Below are 19,135 nucleotides of genomic sequence, written 5' to 3'. Positions count from 1 at the left end.
AGCTTCTCCAGGAGTCAAGGAAGTTGCTTATGTTCGGGACTTGACATTGTTTCTCAATTAGCCAGAACCAGGAAATTCTTATTTCCTGTATCAGAGACTTTATCAAGTGATTCTTTTCTGTGCCTCAAACCACACTCTTGGTTAACATTTACGCGTCCAGACTTGCTAAACAAGTTTCTTTTAAATCTTTAAGTATTCTTAACTTCAGTGAGCTTACACATCTGCAAGAATGTCCAGGATGCTACGCATTTGACAGGGCTCACACCAGAGCAGCGTGGAGGTGGAGAAGCTGCCCTTCCCTATGGCGGCGATGTATCAGTAAGTTGGTCTTTATTTCACATATGAAGGGTTTGTTTCAAATTTATGTTTCTAAATAGAAGTTAGAAATTCTGCTAAGTTGGCAATCTAATAATTTCCCTCTATTTTTGTTGGTGGGAACACATAACAATGTTACTATTCTCTGTTTCAGAAAACCATGGTAAAGACTTTATACCTAGGAGTTGACATTCCTCCTGTTAGATTGAATTACATTTAGTGTTAGATATGAATTAGAAAGCTTAATATGAGAATTGAAATAATAATGGGCATCTGGGGGGAAGACAGAGAGCCCAGGGAACACTGAAAAGCTTCGGGAGTGGATGGAATGAGGAAGCAAATGCTTCTCACCTCCTCCTGAGTTTTAAAGATGTTTATTGTGTTTGTTCTAAGTGATGTACTAATTTGATTCATGAAAAGGGAAATGCTCAAAGTAAATGGAAGCCATATATCTTAGGGCCATTCTGAGTTGATAAATATAACTGAAACCCAAAAACCTGAGGAATGATTTCAGTGTTCTAGCTTTCATCTTTACCTCTTTATTCTGCTTTCCCCTCATCATGTCACCCATTTCTACTATTTTTCTCACTTGATATTCCTCCCATCTCTCTCTTTTTAGATTCTCAAAGAATGTTCACCTATTAATCAACTGATGGTTGTAGTCTATGTAACAATAGCTTTTGGAATTAGAAAGTAAATACAAAAAGCTGTTTCATTAAAAAATAATTAAATGCTTTGCTTTTTGCAATAAGAAAATAAAAATCTGTATAAGAACAATTTATATAAATATATGAGAAGTGAGACTCAATGCATGGTTACAGGATTTATGTATTATTAGAGATATAGGTAAATATTTTTTGAATATGGTGTTTTTAAATTTTAAATAATCATATTACATCCCAATTGTTATCCCTTCACGTGTATCTTCCTGTTCCCCCCTCCCTCTCTCTTTCACCCTATTCCCCTCCCCTAGGCCTGTGACAGAAGGGGACCTCCTCCCCCACCATAAGATCACAGCCTACCAGGTCTCATCTGCATAGCCTGCTTATCCTTCCCCTGAGCGCCACCTGGCCTCCAGACCAAGGGGAAGTGGTCAAATAGAGGGCACCGGAGTTCATGTCAGAGGCAGTCCCCACTCTCCACACAATTGTGGAGCACGCGCTGTCCATTGGCAATAGTAAACATTTTGTTTCCTACCCTTTGTCTGATCTGTTCTGCATTTTGACATACTTGGATCATCAAACACTAATTCTTCATCTACGATATGAGGTAAATTAGCACAAGTTACTCAGGATGAAAGAATTGCAAATGCCTTTTCTGGTGTCTGATTAGGACTTCACTGTCTTTTTTTTTTCCAGCAAAAACTGGATAGTGGTATATGAAATTCAATTAAGTATAAGTAGCTTCCTAGATGAGAAACCTTCCAGCAAATTTAATTCTTTACACTTATTCAAATGGATTCCTTCTCCATCTGATCACCTTACAGCCACAAATTAAGGTCTAGTTTGTTTTAAAAACCAAAATAAAATAGAATAAATAAACAAAATGGTATTAATTGTATTTGTGGAAGTAGAACACTTTATGATAAATTTATAGTTTTATTTTTATTTAAATGATTTCCAACATATAAGAAAAGTTGTCAGTTGCCCACCAATAAATATAATTCAGTTCAGGGCCAGAGATATATCTCATGTACTTGCTGTGTGTGTGTGAGAGAGAACCAGAGCACAGATCTTAGCACCCACACAAAAAGCAGGCACGGTCCATGTGTACCTGTAACTCCAGAACTGACAGCAACAGAGACACACAGCTTTCTGGGCCTTGTTCTGTGCCTAAAACATGAGGTCTGGGTTCACAAAGAGACACTGCCTCAAAAGAAGAAGGTAGGGTGTGAAGAAAGGGGATGCCCTCTTCTCATCTCTATATGTGTGCATCGGCACATATATGTGCACATATGGTACACCACACACACACACAATATATATATATTGGAACCACTCAATTTTCTTCCTCAGTATCTGACATCCATTTAAAGACTGTTATGTGCCAGGAACTATTAGTAGCAGTGGGGTCATACAACTTAAATTTCTGTTAAGGCTTGTGTGAAATGTGAACTCTGTAGTACAGTTAGCTAAAGACAAAGGAAACCCATCAGAGAAGTAAAGGGACAAATGACAGTGACATAAAAGGAAAAAAATTAGGAAAACAAGAGTTGATAAAAGTCCTGAAAAAACACCTGGTATTCAGGACACCAGGAAACCAATTAACTGTCCACATTCTTATAACCCCCACTTAAAGGTTTTCAAGATTTTCAACTCTAGATCCAAAAGTCCACAATCCTATTCGCTATTCAGACAATTAAGATGTCAACTTGATAGAGTTTTGAATTATTGGATCTGGCTTTCCTTAGTATTTTTGCTTAAAGAGAGTAAGTTTTATGAAAGGGTAAAAGGTATTAACAAGCTTTCTTCATTCCTCCTACTGATGATGTCTTTGGAAACACCCAACTAGATCTTTTATTTGTTACTTTATATCATTTTTTGAGTAAAGGGAAAAATACCTCCTGTTTTTGTACACATTTTTATGTACCACAATGCCTAGCACTTAATGTCTCAGTAGAGCCTTTTATTTGTCCTTCCAATTCATTTAAGACCAACAAATTTCTATCCAACAACTCATCACCTTCTGGTCTTCTCAACTTCACTCATCACCTTCTGGTCTTCTCAACTTCACTCAAATGGATTTCATAATACTTCTGACTTCTTTTAATCTAGAAATACCTTTTCTAGTATATTTATAGTGATCTAAAAACTATATAAATGCATATTTTAATTTAATTTAACTCATACTTTTTCATCAAAACAAACAACTACAAAATAGAACCTCAGGCTGAGTGTTAGAATTATGGGTATGCACCAAGGCACCCATCTCAAACCCTTTTTTAAATACAGAGTCTAGTGCTTGCCTAGCATAGGAGTTGTTCTAAATTCAATCTCTATTGAAAAAGAAGAAAGCAATGAAAATAGAAAAAGGCAGGGGTTGGGGAATAAGGGAAGAAGCAAGCAAAAAAGGAAGGAAGAAAGAGAAGGAGAGAGGGAGGAAGGGAGGGAGGAAGGAATAAAGAAAGAAAGAAAAACTTTGTCGAATGAATATATGTGCATGTGAAAAATTGAGCCTAATGACTAACACCACTGTGGGGATCAAATCTGATAAAAGTAAAGAGTGTCCCTTGTTTTCTGGGATAGTGCTTGGGCAGTAGGAGTTCAGGGATGCCAGCATAGCACTCTAATAGAACCAAAAGAGCAGTGGTACCCAAACTGAGTAAGTGGTTAGTACTTCTCAAATGGCATAAATCTGAACTTTTCCAAAAACGTACATACACAATGTCCACACATTCTGTATATATACAAACTTATATACACACACATACTCTTATTTTTCTATTTTAAACATACATTTTAAATAAGATTTAAGATATAAAAAATTCTTCCCCAGAAGAAATCAATTGTCATTAATTCCTTAGATGGTAAGTAAGGTCTCATAAGACCCTCCTTTATCCATGATGGGATATTGATTAACGTGAGTGTGTGTGTGTGTGTATGTGTGTGTGTTGTTCAGGTAAAAGAGCTGCTTTGAGTTTATGAGTGTAAGGACCCCATCATGTCAAGAAGACAGTGCTTTGTAGCCGTTCTCCCTTAACTATGGCTCATCTGATATTTCTGGCCCCATTCTCTGCTTTTGACAATTGTGAGTCACCGTGTTAACTGTCATCTAACATAAAGATCAGCTCGCCTGAAGAGAGCTGAGAACTGAGAGCTGCACTATGTCTACATATTTTTATAGGACAACATCATAATAATCTTTAGCACAAACCATTCTACTAAAAAAAAAAAACCAATTACACACTTTGAAGACCGCATTGTACTAAGTGGTATAAACATTAACACCTTTAATATAAATATAGCTTTAAATGGGGGCACCTATACCACATCTCCATCCCTGAAGCTCAAGGATCTTCATGGAAGATAGGGTGCAAAGGCTGTACGAGACACTGTTGGGCATGTCTGCTATGAGACAGGGCCATGGCACACATAAACTCATAGCAGCTGTGACTGGATGTGTAAGCCCTACCCAAGAGTTACTCTGAATCCCCGAATGGATGAGGGAAGTGATCACAGAGTCCCACTCTTATCTGAGGAGCTATTGATAAGCGGCTGTGGGGAGGGGACCGTTTTCTTCAGACATGTAATTGCTAAGAGGATACCCATGCGCCATTAAATGGTCCTACACCCATGAACATACAGGCAACATTAGGTGGACTCTGAGTTTACAAACCCAGCTCATGAAGTTGGGAGGGGCCAAGTGGTTTGGGATATAGAGGAGGAATTGGAGGGGGAGAAAATAGGTGTGGCTGTGTGTGAGAGTGTATTTGATTAAGCACATTATAAGCAAATACACAATCACTAAACAATAAAATAGAATTAAAATTAAATTTAAAAGCATCTTTCTGCTTAAGTTTCACTCACATTCAAAATTATTTCCGAAGGTAAATTCGTTTCCTCGTAATTTTGTATTTCTTGAAATGTCATTTCTTAATTAACAAACTGCTGTACACTCTTCCTTTGCTTTTCCGTACATACTTCTATATAATTTTCTGAATAGCTGTAATAGTTCTAGCTCAACACATAGAATTAACCATTACCTTCCAAACAAGAGCTTCTCAAACTCCAGACACCTCCAACTAAGAATTTGGTCCTTATTTCCTCTGTCATGGCCAAACATTACTCTTCTGGCCTTATAAAATTGCCCGGTTCCTTTGAGGCTCACATCTTTGTACAATCCACCTTCTTCACTCGCTCACAGCAGTCACTATGGATGCCAGGCTAAAATTACGATCCATGCTCTTTATAAACTTTCACTCACTTCTTTTTCCTCCCCAAAGTCCAGCAGTTACTCGAAGTAGCACAAGTGCATTGAAATGGACAATCGACATCCTCATCACTTATTTCCTTGGTCTTCTCATCCGTATTTTTCCCCTCAGACACCTCATGTTCACACCCTGAGTTTGTCATGACTGGGAGTTACTCTCTGAATCACAACCCTGAACTTCTAACCCTGCTCTTTCATTTTCATAGTCTTCTTCTAATGCATCAGAGTTGCTTTTTGCTGTTGTTGTTGTTGTTGTTAATTCATTTGTTCTTATACTGTTTATACCTTTCTCTGAGGTGGGCATCTCAGGGTCTCAGACTGGCCTGGAACTCACTACTTAGCCCAGGCAATGGACTGCAATCTTCCGCACGAATGGGTGAAGTCTCCTCTGTGGTGCGTTTATAAGAGTGCACCACAGCTGGCTCTAATTATTTTAATCCCTTATGTGTATCGTCTGACACACCAAATCACATGCACATTTGAATTCTCACACAGATATACACTGATCTTCCTCTTGCAGTCCTCAGGATGATTTTTGAGATAAGTTTTGGTCTGTGACTCAAACTGACCTCAGACCCACGACCCATCTGCCTCTGCTCCCTCAGTGCTGGCATTAAATGTATACGCCACACTGGCTACTCGAAAGTTTTTGTTAACTTATTTCCTCTTCTTTCCTCCTCCTCCTCCTCCTCCTCACCCTGTAGCACAGGTAAGCATTGAACTTGTGGAAAGTCCCTCCCTCAGCTTCTCTTGTAGGATGACAAATGTATGTCATTGAAAATTTTTGCATATTTTTTATTTTAAGTGTATGAGTGTTTTACTCCAGTTCATGTATCTCACACATGGAGATCACCAACAGTGTCAGAACCCCTGGAACTGTCTTATGAGCATGGGGAACTGAAACCTCATCCTTCGTGAGGGACATAGGTTCCCTTAACCTCTGAGCCATCTCTCTAGTCCCCACTGAAAATTCACTGATGCCAGTTTTGGCTCTACTAAATTCTCTTCCCTTGCATCTTTCCCACCATTCATAATGTCTGCGTCTAAAGCAAAGATGAGCCCCTTCCCTCTGCACAGACGGCCTCCCACAGTCAACCAAGCTCACAATGCTTTGTGGCATCTGTACTTCCCTTTGGTCTGCTTCCACAAAACAGTCTGCCAGATCCTTTAGCTCCCTTGAATTTCCAATTCTCTTTGTCTGTGCTCTCATGTTCTACTAAGTCAGCAGTTCTTAACCTATAGGCAGAGACCTCCTCTGGGTCCCGTATCAGATATCCTGCACACCAGATATTTACACTACAGTTCATAACAGTAACAAAACGACAGATATGGAGGATAAACAAAAGTGATTTTATGGTTGGGGGTCACCACAACATGAGTGACCATATTAAAGGGTTGCGGCATTAGAAAGATTGAGAACCATTGCACTAATTGAAAGAGATAAAGTGATTGAGTTCTCAGATCAGATCGCTCAACTTCCACATATCAAACCTAGAAGCATCATTCATTCTCAGGAAATACAGCTACAGTTTTCTTAGTTCTGCAGTCTACTAATTTAAACTGTATGAAAATGTCAACATATCACCATTTTCAGCTTGTATGAAAGCTTTGGGTGAGTGATCCCAATTAACTATAATCCATTATTATTCAGATGTGCTCAAGTCTCTTACATCTTCAGGATATTTATTGAGGAGTTTGGACAATTAGCACTCAAAGATGAGGATAAAGTATCCCATCCATGGGAAGAAAAGATGTTCTGCTAAATCTGCATACCTAGATGGCCTGTTTCCCCTCTCTAATGAGGGGAAACTGAGTCAAGCTCCGTTTAACAGAAGTAAGGGCTGTTGAGCCCATTATTCTGTTTCTTATTTGCAATCCCCTCACCCTGTTAGTACTACCTGCTTTTAAAGCTTAGATTCCTTGTTACCTGAGAGCAGATCCAACAGAATAGTTTGTTGTGTTCTGTTTGTAAGTGAAATAATACCCTTACTTAGCTCTTTCTCTCTTGTTAGGACATATCCCAGATCGTCCTTGTCCTTACTGCCATGTGGCCCAGGTGTGCAGCTCTCACTTGTGTCTCCTCAGCAGCTCCACACTACAGCCTTGGTTGTCACGGCATATTCACCTACCATGGGTGCTCTTAAGTGTGGCCAGGCATCACCCACAGAAGTTCTGTGCTTCTTCAAGACCTAAGGGATATTGAAAAATAGTCAAATTATTTCTTAAAAGAACTTATTCTCAAGTTTTATTTTTTTTTTAATTTGCCCCCATTGTCTAATGGTGATTCTACATTAGAACCATATGGACAAGTGTACATAAAGGACAGGAAATTGAAGTCTTCTGAGTTATTGTTACTATTCTAATTTGTACCCAAGTCAAAAGACTTTAAAAAGCCACAGTGGCTTCACTTGAAAATGAGCATAGCAATATTTATCTTATGAACTTCACGTAGATGTTGAGTGAATCAAGTTCCAGAGAATGTTAAATCTCCTTCTAAACTTTAATTCTATGTAATGAAAACTTCTAACTGCTGTTATTGTCATAGTGAACTGTGCTTCACCCTTACATCTCATTCTTTGTTTTCACAAACCTGTTTGGCAAAGGTGGAGCAATCTCGAGTAAGGTACCACTCCCTACAATTTCCAGGGTCCTAAAACTAAAACCACTATCAAGAAACTCTGAATACATTATGTAAATATATCAGGCATAGAAGGAGTTGCTAACAACTAAGATAACTTACAGTCATGCACAAATGTCACTTATATTTACCTGATGTAACACACACCCTTGGGTAGATAATTGTCACTAAAAATCAAGAGTGAGTAATGGGAGAGTAGAGAAAGTATCTGCCCAGAGATTCTTTTATTGGCAGAAATCTCCAAAATAGGCCAACCATGCAGTGGCTCTACAACCATGAAAGGAGCTGTCATCAATTGTTTATATGCTTCGAGCCATCTAATTTTGTTCAATGGGATCTATCAGATACAGCCTCTTCGATAACCAAGTCTTATACTTGCTAAGACTGAGTGAGCACTTCCTGTCTATCCAGTCTCTCAATAACTAAGTGGGAATCATTTCCGTTTTATGGATGAGTAAAATCAGGTACTAGACTAGAGGCAAGGTCCAAATCACATTCAAATGCCAGTGAAACTGGCATGCTATGTGAAACAATCCAGGCTCTACCCACTACTTGAACAGCCTCCTCCAACAGGGCCAGTAAATTCTGAAGGAAAAGATTATATGGAAAAAGCAGTGTTTGTTTTCTGTTCATTGTTATGCAAGACATACAGAATTGGCCAAAGGAGATGAAATATAAAAATTTACTTCTTTCCCTTGGAACTCACTGATGTATGAAATAACATATCTATGAATCCTTTAAATATATTTTTCTTTTTAATTTAGATTTTTGGGATTTTCATACCTATGCACACCATATTTATATAATTTCTACCACTCCTTCTACTCCTCCAGCACTTTCCACACACTCCAACTCTCTCTAAAAATCATCACCTTTTATTCTGTAATCACACTTATGCACACACACACACACATACACACACACACATTCAGAGTCCATTTTGTGTAGATACATTTAGTGCTGGCCACTCAGGATTAGATTGCATGCCTGAAAAAACTCTCTCTCTTCTCTCTCTCTCTCTCTCTCTCTCTCTCTCTCTCTCTCTCTCTCTCTCTCTCTCTCTGTGTGTGTGTGTGTGTGTGTGTGCTCCAGGAGGCAACTAAGAATAATGACAGTGTCTGTTGCTGATGTGCACCCTGATGGAAGATTTTCTACACTTGACATTGTGGTTTCCGTTAGAAGGTCTCTGGCTGTTGACAGGAACATTAGCACCCTGTTTCCCAATTTTATTCAAACATCCTTAGTATTTCTTCTTTATCTTCCTTAATATTCCATGCACATATTATATTTACCTTAGTAATTCTAACATATAGTGTGGTAACTAATACTTGGCTATATACTTAAACTTTAATGGTATAACATAGACATTTCTTGTTCTCATGACACTAGTTGAAAACATGGCCAACTCTACGAGGCAATAAATAAGTTAACTAGCATCGTTGTGGTCATAACTCTGCAATGTATACAGATGCCAACATCACATTATACAATTGAAATGTATACAAATGCTGTCAACATCTTTAGAATGCTAAAGAGGAGGGATGCAATGGAGTAAATAGGCAGCTGTCAGCTTCACTCCTGCCAACAGTGCTGCTCAGACTCCAGTGGCCTAGGTACCAGTGCCTCCTCTATTTCCTTGCATAGTAGCATATCCATCATGAAGCAGCATGCCACAATGGCTCGCTTCACTCCTTCTACGAACAAATTTCCTGTGTTTGCTTTCTCATCTGCTTTAGGAAAAGTAAATGCCCTGGTTAAGAACAGTAATCAAACTCAAACTCCACAGTCCTTGCAGATTTCACTGCTATCCTGTGAGCTCTTACAATTGCAATATTTACTCATTTGCTCTTTATGATAAACCTATCAGCGAGTTGTAATACCATTTTACTGGTGAAGAAAACTCCACACACAGAAATTGACTGATTGTGTAAAGGGCAGCGAAAAGATGACCAGGTTAAGAATTCAAGTGTGCTGGCCGCACACCCTACACATGAAACCATGTACTGAACCCTTCATTTAGATCTTTTCAGGTCTAGTGGCCACTGCTATGGAGGAGAGAAATCCACTCTCTTCCTCTTGATCATTGAGAGACGCTATCTTTGAGCAATAAAGCATTTGGCAATCTTCAGGAGGAAAAAGTAGAGAGTAAGAAAGAGGGAGGATGAACCTCAACTAAAGATTGTGATGTTGAAAAACATGACGAATGCTGACAAATTAGAAGGTTTAAAAACCCTGCTTAGGCTTGGCTTAAGGAGCACCTGATAATAGACTATCTAGAAAGTAAGGTGCTTCTGGTTTAAATAAAGGGAGGGGTGGTGACATTAAAATAAGGGTAGTGTTCAAAATGCTGTGGTGAATCTTTGTGAAATATTTTTTCACACTGACATGACGGGTCGGTAGCTTCTGTCACTGATGGGTCACGGTGACATTAGCACCACAAGGGAAAGGTCACTTGTGGTTTTCCTTTTGGTTGCACAGCAGGTATCTCCAAAGGCTTGGCTTTCCTGCCCCACAATGAACCCGTTTAGTCATCTCACTGGGATAAGTTGACCTAAATCAAGATGGACTCATCAATGGGAGTAGGACTCCAGGAAAAAGAGAAGAGAGCATTGTCACTCGATGATGTTTTAATAATAAAATTGGTGATTTTTTTTTTACTTAGAATACAAGTAATTCTCAATTCATGTCTCCCCCTGCCAAGAATGAAGAAATTCACTCCCAGGAAACCTCAGATTTTGAGTGGCTAATAATTTATTACTCTCACTTCATGACCCATACATCCAGTTAATAAGTAAGCATTTACCAAGTACCTATGAAGAACAAGCTTCTACCTGCCTAGAATGACCCTTGGAATTCAGTTAAAATAAAGTTGGTACAAAACCAAAATAAGAAGACATATATGATTTACAGGATATAAAGGAATAAATATTTTAGGGTGAGTTTACATGTGCACACACACACACTTTTATTTTTGTGGCACAAGCTTTTTAGAAAAATATTTTCTATTACTAACCCAGGGAGAAGGCAAAACAGTGGAGTCATCTCTTTTAAGTTTTTTAATAGACATATAGTTTCTCCTCAGAGAAGGTAACCAACCTACCCTGGTACATCAAGTCTCAGCAATACTGAGCACTTTGTCTCCCACTGACTCCAAGCAAGGCAGCCTTGTTATGGGAAAGAGATCCAAAGGCAGGGAACAGAGTCAGAGACAGCTCCTTCTTCAATCACTAGAAGATCCACATGAAGAACAAGCTGCACATTGTATGCTCAATTTTCTTAACCAATATATTTTATTAACAACTTAGTGACCGAGCATATGTCACTTATAACCCGACTAACCAAAACAATAGGAAATGAGGATTAATGGACACATTAACAAAACCGTAAGGATATCAGTTTCGAGGAACAATTCTCCTGGCGCAATCTGCAGGATTTCTTCTGCTAGAACCTAGAGTAACCAGAACCCAGAACTTCAGCAGGAGCCGGAGCCCCAAAGCCTTCCCTCAAGCGGTTCTCTCTAGGAGCGTCTTGAAGGGGAGTGATGAACAGCCAAAACTATCCCAAGTCTCCAAAAAGCCCTGCCTTCAGTTCTGGGCTCATTTATATATCTCCTCCCAGAGTCTGTTCACGGGATCTTTTCAGCTGGCAACAATTAAGCTCCTGCACTAGGTGGTTGCTCTTCTAGTGGATTAACCTCACCTGTTCTCTCATGAGACCATTCCAATCCTGCACTTGGGATCCTAAAAAAAAAAACAGATTTATCTCTCCTTCAGCACATCTGCTGTATGTGTAGGGGGCCTAGGTCCAGCCAATTCATACTCTTTGTTTGGCGGTTCAGTCTCTGTGAGGCCCCATTGGCCCAGGTTAGTTTTCTCTGTAGGTCTTCTTGTGGTGCCCTCCAGCTCCCTTAATCCTTCCTTCCACTCTTCCACAGACTTTCTGAGCTCTACTTATTGTTTGGCAATGGGTCTTTGCATCTGTTTCCATTAGCTCTTGAATGAAGCCTCTCAGGAGACAGTTATGCTACACTCCAGTCTGTATGCATAGCAGAGTATCATTACTAGTGTCAGAGGTTGGCTCTCTCCCAAGGAGTGGGTCTCAAATTGGGCCAGTCATTGGTTGGCCATTCACTCAATCTATGATCCATCTTTATTCTCACACTGCTTGTTAGCAGGAGAATTTTGTTGTTGTTGTTGTTGTTGCTGAAATTTAGGGTGGAGATACGGCTCAGCCATTAAAGGCCAAGCTTACACCAAAAACTTCTCTTTTCAGTCTTAAGGACTTTCTATAAAATTCTCTCAGGGCTGGGAAAATAGCTCAGGTGATTAAAAACAAAATACAATACAAAATAAAGAGAAGACATTTTGCTCAGGGCAAACACAAGGCTTGGAGTTTAGATCCCTGACACTTTGTCAGTGCCAGACAAGCATTGTAGCTTGCTAGGAATGTCAATGCTAGGCAGGAATAATTGTTCACTTGAGTGGATACTCTTCCATGTTTTCTGTGTATTGGGGAGGCATCACCATTCCCTCCAGATCAATGCTTCCCACATTCAGTAGTTAGCATGCACCACCTTCAGTCTCTCCACTACTAGGCACAAATCCCAGAGGCAATAATTACTTTTGTTCAAGGATAGTTTTTTACAGAACAAGAGTCAATGGGGTAAACTTTCAGAATTGTATTCTGGTACAGTTTCTTCATGCATTAGATCACTTGAGTGACTTATGTCAGTGTTATTTAGTCCCAACTCTAAAATTGTTCAGATTTTATCTTCACACTGCAGACCCCAACAATAGTATAAGAAAAACCACATCATAGTATCCTGTTTCCAGAGACCTTCCAAAATGACCAGTCTCTTAATGTCACCTTCAGACATGTGCTGTGATCAGAAGCATGTGCTTTTTGTTATGTTTGTAAACCACATACTATTATTGTAATATTTATATTAAGCTGATATCCTATCTCCTTGATTATATTTGGCCTTATCCTAGTAACTCCATCTATTAAAAATAATCACAGGACTAAATGTTATAACCCTACACAATACTTATCAAATCAGGCCAGAAATCTGATTTCTCAATGCTTATGTTTATTCACTAGACTGATAATATTTTATTTTGCTACTTACTCTTTATTTATAATTCTGTTCTTGGCTACTTGATTGATTTCTGAAGTCAATCTTAATTTTGAATTCCTTATATTCAGTACAAATTACATGTCCTATACACAGTAGCTTTGGCTTAAATACAAAAGTGAAAAAGACAACCAGCCAACCACCAGCCTATCCAAACAAAGAAGCAAACAAACAAACAAACAAACAAACAAACAAAAAAACTCCAGTAGACCAAGTCCTATTTCTGTCCCTCTTCATATTCATCTTTGAGGCTTGGGTAATCTTTTTTTTTTATTAAATTCTTTTTTAAATTTTTTATTAATTTATTCAGATTACATCTCAATTGTCATCCCTTCACTTGCATCCTTCGTTCCTCCCTCCTTCTTTCACACTATTCCCCTCTCCTAGGTGTGTGACAGAAGGGGACATGCTCCTCCACCATATGGTCAGAGCCTATCAGGTCTCATCTTGGTAGCCTGCTTATCCTTTCTCTGAGTGCCACCAGGCCTCCCCACCAAGGGGAAGTGGTCAAATATGGGGCACCAGAGTTCATGTCAGAGTCAGTCAGTCTCTGCTCTCAAAACAGTTGTGGAGAATGTGCTGTCCATTGGCTAGATCCAAGTAGGGGTTCAATGCTTACTGCATGTATTGTCCTTGGTTGGTACAGTAGTTTCAGTAGACGCCCCTGGATCCAGATCCGCCCATCATGATGTTCTTCTTGTAGGTTTCTAGGACCCCCTGGGTCCTTCTATTTCCCCAGTATCCCAGACCTCTCTCACCTAGAGTCCCAATAGGAAGTCCTTGTCTCTATCCCAATCTCCTGGTAAGTGAAGACTTTCATGAGACATCCCTTTTGGGCTAGTGTCCAATTATAAGTGAGTATATACCATGTGAGTCTTTCTGTTTCTGGGTTAACTCACTCATTATGATCATTTCTAGTCCCATGCATTTGTCCACAACTTTTGGGAATTCCTTGTTTTTAATAGCTCAGTAGTATTTCATAGTATAAATGTACCACAGTCTCTTTATTCATTCTTCAACTGAGGGACATTTAGGTTGTTGCCAGGTTATGGCTATTCACTTCTGTAATTCATTGCCTGGAAAGAGTGACTCAGATGCCACCATGTTCAGAGGTCCATTGTGATCTGCAGCCCATAAGATCACATTCGGGATCACTTACCAAAGAAAGAAGAAGAAAAGATTCAAAATCCCTCTCATTGTGGTCCAGAAATTATTTATAGTAGTAACCTCTCTCTGATGCCAACTCTTAAAAAGTAAAAAGCCAATGTGATTTCTATAGTGTTGTTCTAATATTTCAAAAATATATTCAAATTGTTACCAAACATGATATAAGCTAATTAAGAACTCCAGGAAGAAATCATTTGAATGTCAAAAACATTTGTCTACTTGTTTTTAATATGCATTTTCTCTCAAAAGGCCAGGGATCCCGGGCAGAAGAAACCATGCCTGGAAACCATGGATGGTCGCTCTCACTGCCACAGCCGTCTTGTTGACTTTGGCACTAATTGTTGGTGTCCTTGTTTACTTTTTGGTGTATGGTGAGGCCCTACTTTATTGTATTACTTTGAAATTTTGAAGATTGCCTACATATATTTCAGAACCTTAGAATTTTCTCCCAATTATAAAATGAAATCTTTCTTAAAATAAGTTTAGGAAATATTAATCCTTGATATAGAAAATAATTTCTACTATTCAAACTTTGATGCTATTTTGCAATGCCATCTTTTGAATAGCACAAGAAGGTCACAAGATATACTATTTATGGTGTGGTAATATATATGCTAACAGTAAAGTTTTATTGTGTTAACTTTGGCATCAACTTATTGTATTCTAGTATTAATCAATAGTTTAAATTGATGAATTGTCACCTACTATGAATTACCACCTATAACAGCTAGTAATTTTGTCAGGATACAACATATAACCATGGTGGTTATGGAGGACCAAGCTTCCAACTTTAAAATTGTCAGAGAAAAATGATGTATTCTCTACTTCTTTTGTTCAAGGGATTAGCAGAAATTATTCCATATCTGTTCTACCTTTTAGACCAGAAGACTCATTACTACCAGGCCTCCTTATGGATTCCCAGTTTTGAATATAGCTCAGATTTGTCCAAAGAGCAGTCAAAACCTCGGACTAACCTGACACAAAGAATCAACAATGAGGTAAATTGCTACTAGCATCATTGCTGTCCTGGAAGTATATAAGGTGTAGAATAATAGGAAAAAATGACACCTGATATCAGCTTCTGGCTCGAACACAAGTTCATATACATATATACAAGCATCCACATACATATGTGCTCTTCTAAACATGTGAGTGGGCATACACATCACACGGGCATGAAAAAACTATGTAGAGACCATAGTTCGTTCATAAACAATACAGTGCACATCAGATTCAGTTTCTAGTGCAGAGTTTCTTGACTAACTTACAGTACTAGTTGTAGATAGAGTAAACATTTTCCTCAAAGCAAATATGAAAACCAGTAAGTAAATCAAATGTTGTATATTTCTTGTGAGGTTCAATAATCAATAATGCAGGCTTATTATATGATATATAACTCACAGTAAGTGTTTGTACCTGTACACAGATGCATGAACACCCAAAGCAAAACAAGTTCCTTAGTTAGTAATTTGAAATGACTTTAATGATTTTTATAGTAGATTTAATAAATATTGTATAAATACATACATATATTAGTTTTATTACATAAATTGTACATGTACAAATAAAACTGTTTCTACCAAAAAATTCTTGTAAATAAGTTAGAAAGAAACATGTGGCCATTTGTTTTATTAGCGGCTATTGATCTGCTGACATACATTTCACCAGTCTATCGAGTATACATCACATGATGAAGAGAACTTCATCAATTAAGTGTGATGAGGAAAGAGCAGCAGTCTTTCTTATACACCTTTCTTCACTATTTGGCAGCCCTACTGATCTCTATACAACTACATGCTCAGACTCAGCTTGGTCAGGGTTAGCCTAAGATGAGTTTCTCTTTCTGACAGGTCAGTTTGATGTGTCGGTCAGAATAAATGGGCTTGCAAGAGCCAACATCCTGTTGCCATTGTACCTGCTTTGCTAAGAAATAAGTTGATCTGGAATCTTTCACTACTGATGGCACACCATAGCATTTATAGACATATTTTAGAGTCTAAGTAAATATTTTTTACATTTCTCTTGCTAAGTAATTAAGTTTGGAAAAGCGCCTGTGTATGGACTCTATTTGCAACCCATTCTCTGAAGCATCAAAACTTCATCTAAGATTGTTTCAACAAAACCTAAATATTGCTCTATCCATTACACTCAGGGACTAATACAACTGAGTTTCAAGACATGGGATGGGAAGTGGATAATGAGGCCATGCATGGCAACCTCGTGCAGACAGTCACTGGGCCTCCAGCTTCTGCTTTTGCAGTGTCTGCCTTAATTCATCTCTTTGTGCTGATCACCTTCAAAGACATGGGAAGTTTTTCAAATTATAGGAATGACGATATGACCAAAGGATTATGCTCAAATGAGCTTCCATGAAATAACTTTAAACAAACCTTAAAGTAAATGACATTTCCTATCACAACAGGTTTTAAATGTGCAATTTGAAACGTATAACATTAATACTTAACAATGCTCTCCTCCTTTTTTTTTTTTTTTTCAGATCGATGTGATATTTCAAAGATCCAGTTTAAAGCATCACTATGTCAAATCTCAAGTTGTCAACTTTCGGTAACCACAGTCAATTAGTTCACATGGGGAAAAGGCAAACTTATACTATTTAGTTACTCTTCACCTATTTCCTCTGCCAACAGGATCTGAAGACTTTATATATGCCAAAGGAAAGATAGCATCATCTTCTTACATTGTAATAGCCCCTACTCAGACTATACTGGGAGGGTTGTTGAGTAATCATGAAATATGTTCTGCTCCTCGTTGTTTTAAAAGACTTTTGCATCTCAATTGAGGATTTCATCAATCTAGTTACTTGTGTTAATTTTACTTGTTTTATAGTAAATATCTCCTAGGAATATTTAAAACCCAAGAATATACACATATATGATATAAATACAAAGTCAGATTTACAATTTTCCATTCTTTGCTATGAATATGATCAAGCTTTATAAGCAAATAATAACCTAAGGTTTAACATTCATGTGTAATATATAAAGGGAAAAATCGTGACAATGAACCAAATGACATGTTTGTCTTATTTTCTTAAAAACACAAGGAACATGTCAGCACTCATAGTATGGTGTTAATGTAATTATTGAGACATTGCCTCACTTTGGTGCCTTTCTTTTTCAGGCCAAGTAATAACGGTTTGAAAGCAGACATACTGATTGTATTTCAGTTTTTCAATAGCAATGTGGGAACTTTGAAGAGACAAGCTGATAGCATTTTGCATATGAAGTTGCAATCCAACCAGAGCTTCTTGAAGAGAGACATTTCATTACCTTATCTTAGAGGCAAGAAAGACTACTTTTTTTTTCTTCTCTCAATAGTTAACACTTTAAACAATCTTCTGCCTACAGAGAAAGCCTCTTTATTTCACTATAAAACAAAATCATTCTATTCTAGATCTCTGAGTAACTATATAATGAGCAAGTTATCACTCAAGTGGCACCAAAATTTATCTTCCCTTGCTTTGTATGAAAATGAAAATAATTATAAAAAATTGTATGACTGCCCAAATATAAAAACGCCGGTATTTTCTCTTATTAAAACAAACCTCAGTGACATCTTTTCAATTAAATAACAATGTGTGTGATATTTAAAAACAGGCTAACCTACACTATTGATGCACTGATCTCTAGCCATCTTTTTTGGCAAATGTTTTCTCCTGTATGACTCTAGAATGTGAAGATAGCATCACACACACACACACACACACACACACACGCATGCACGCACACTCACATGCACACGCACACTCACACACAGCTAAAACAAGTTTTGAGCTCAAGGAAAACTCATTTAGATTAACATATTATTTGCACAGCACACAGGATGGGCTTGACCTGGGACATGTAGTGAGCTGAAGAGAAATGCCAAGGCCTGCCAGGATGTATCTCTCAGCCATAAAGCAAACGAAAAAACTATCTCACTGTCAACAGAGACATAAAAAGGTAGTTGATAAATGTTTGGATTTTACAAAGCTCTTTATAATTCTCAGACAGCTGTCAGCCTCCAAATTAATTTTAAAATGATAGTATTTCATCAGAATTTAAGGTTGGAAAGCTAAGAACAAATTACAAGTCACCAGTAAATACTGCCCCATTACTTCTTCCCCAAAACTGTTTGAGAGAGAAAGAGTGATTATGCTATATCAGGAAGGCAGTTATATTATGGGCTGTGCCAAAGTCATGAAGAAGAATCAAATCACTTAAAAGAAAAGCCTGAGGTTTCAGCAGACAGAGCAGAGTAGACTCTGACTCCAGGATAGAAGTGTAAGACTCTATGAAAGAAAGCTGTACTTGATTTACACCGCACATATGAGATGCAATTTTATTTTTACAAATTTGTGTGAATGCATGCATGTATGTATGTGCAAGGATGCAGAGGTATTCATATGTGTGTGTGTTTGTGGAAGGAGGTTGCATCTGATTCAGTGTGTTCTGTTTCCTTTCCTTTTACAACAGACTTTGTTTCCTTGGGCGCACCAGGAAATCTCCCTACTCTAATCGGCAGTGCACACTAACACTGGCATCACCACTTGGTGGGGACTGGGTCTCTGGCAAATGTTTAAACTTTAGCTCTGTACACTAACTCAGTCCACTGAGTATAGGCAGGATACAAAAAGGGGGTCTTTAGAAAGTTAATTTCAGACTCATTCTGTTCTCTTTAGTATTTATTTTCTCTAATATTTTATTATGATGTGTCTTATAACCTTATCCTATTTGTAGTTTTCTCATTATTTGAACCTACACATCTCCATCTTTAACAAAGTTGAGGAATTCTCAACTACTGTTTTTTTTTATATGCTCTCCTTTAAGACCCATACAAATTTCCCTACTTGTAAAAAAAAACTGCAGGTATCAGTGCTCTGTACAGTATACCAGAGACCTCAGATGCTTTGCTCATTTCAGTTGTTTTACTCTGTTTTTCAAATCCAACGA

At 38.1% G+C, this 19,135-nt stretch overlaps 1 protein-coding gene across 1 annotated transcript in view; it reads left to right on the top strand.

Moving 5' to 3' along the window:
• The first annotated feature begins 218 nt into the window (after positions 1-218).
• The window catches only part of LOC311585065 (transmembrane protease serine 11G), a 30,669-nt gene continuing 11,752 nt past the window's right edge, over positions 219-19,135 (top strand). Inside the window, exons 1-5 of the mRNA XM_084759827.1 lie at positions 219-318; positions 14,433-14,554; positions 15,063-15,181; positions 16,681-16,748; positions 17,325-17,485. Coding sequence (XP_084615953.1) covers positions 302-318; positions 14,433-14,554; positions 15,063-15,181; positions 16,681-16,748; positions 17,325-17,485 — 487 coding nt within the window. The 5' untranslated portion in view covers positions 219-301. The remainder of the gene's footprint in view (positions 319-14,432; positions 14,555-15,062; positions 15,182-16,680; positions 16,749-17,324; positions 17,486-19,135) is intronic.

The sequence above is a fragment of the Acomys minous genome, assembly GCF_964271855.1.
Source record: "Acomys minous genome assembly, chromosome: 15".
Taxonomy (NCBI): Eukaryota; Metazoa; Chordata; class Mammalia; order Rodentia; family Muridae; genus Acomys; species Acomys minous.
Note: the sequence above shows the minus strand (reverse complement) of the source record. Positions and strands in the feature narration are given on the sequence as shown.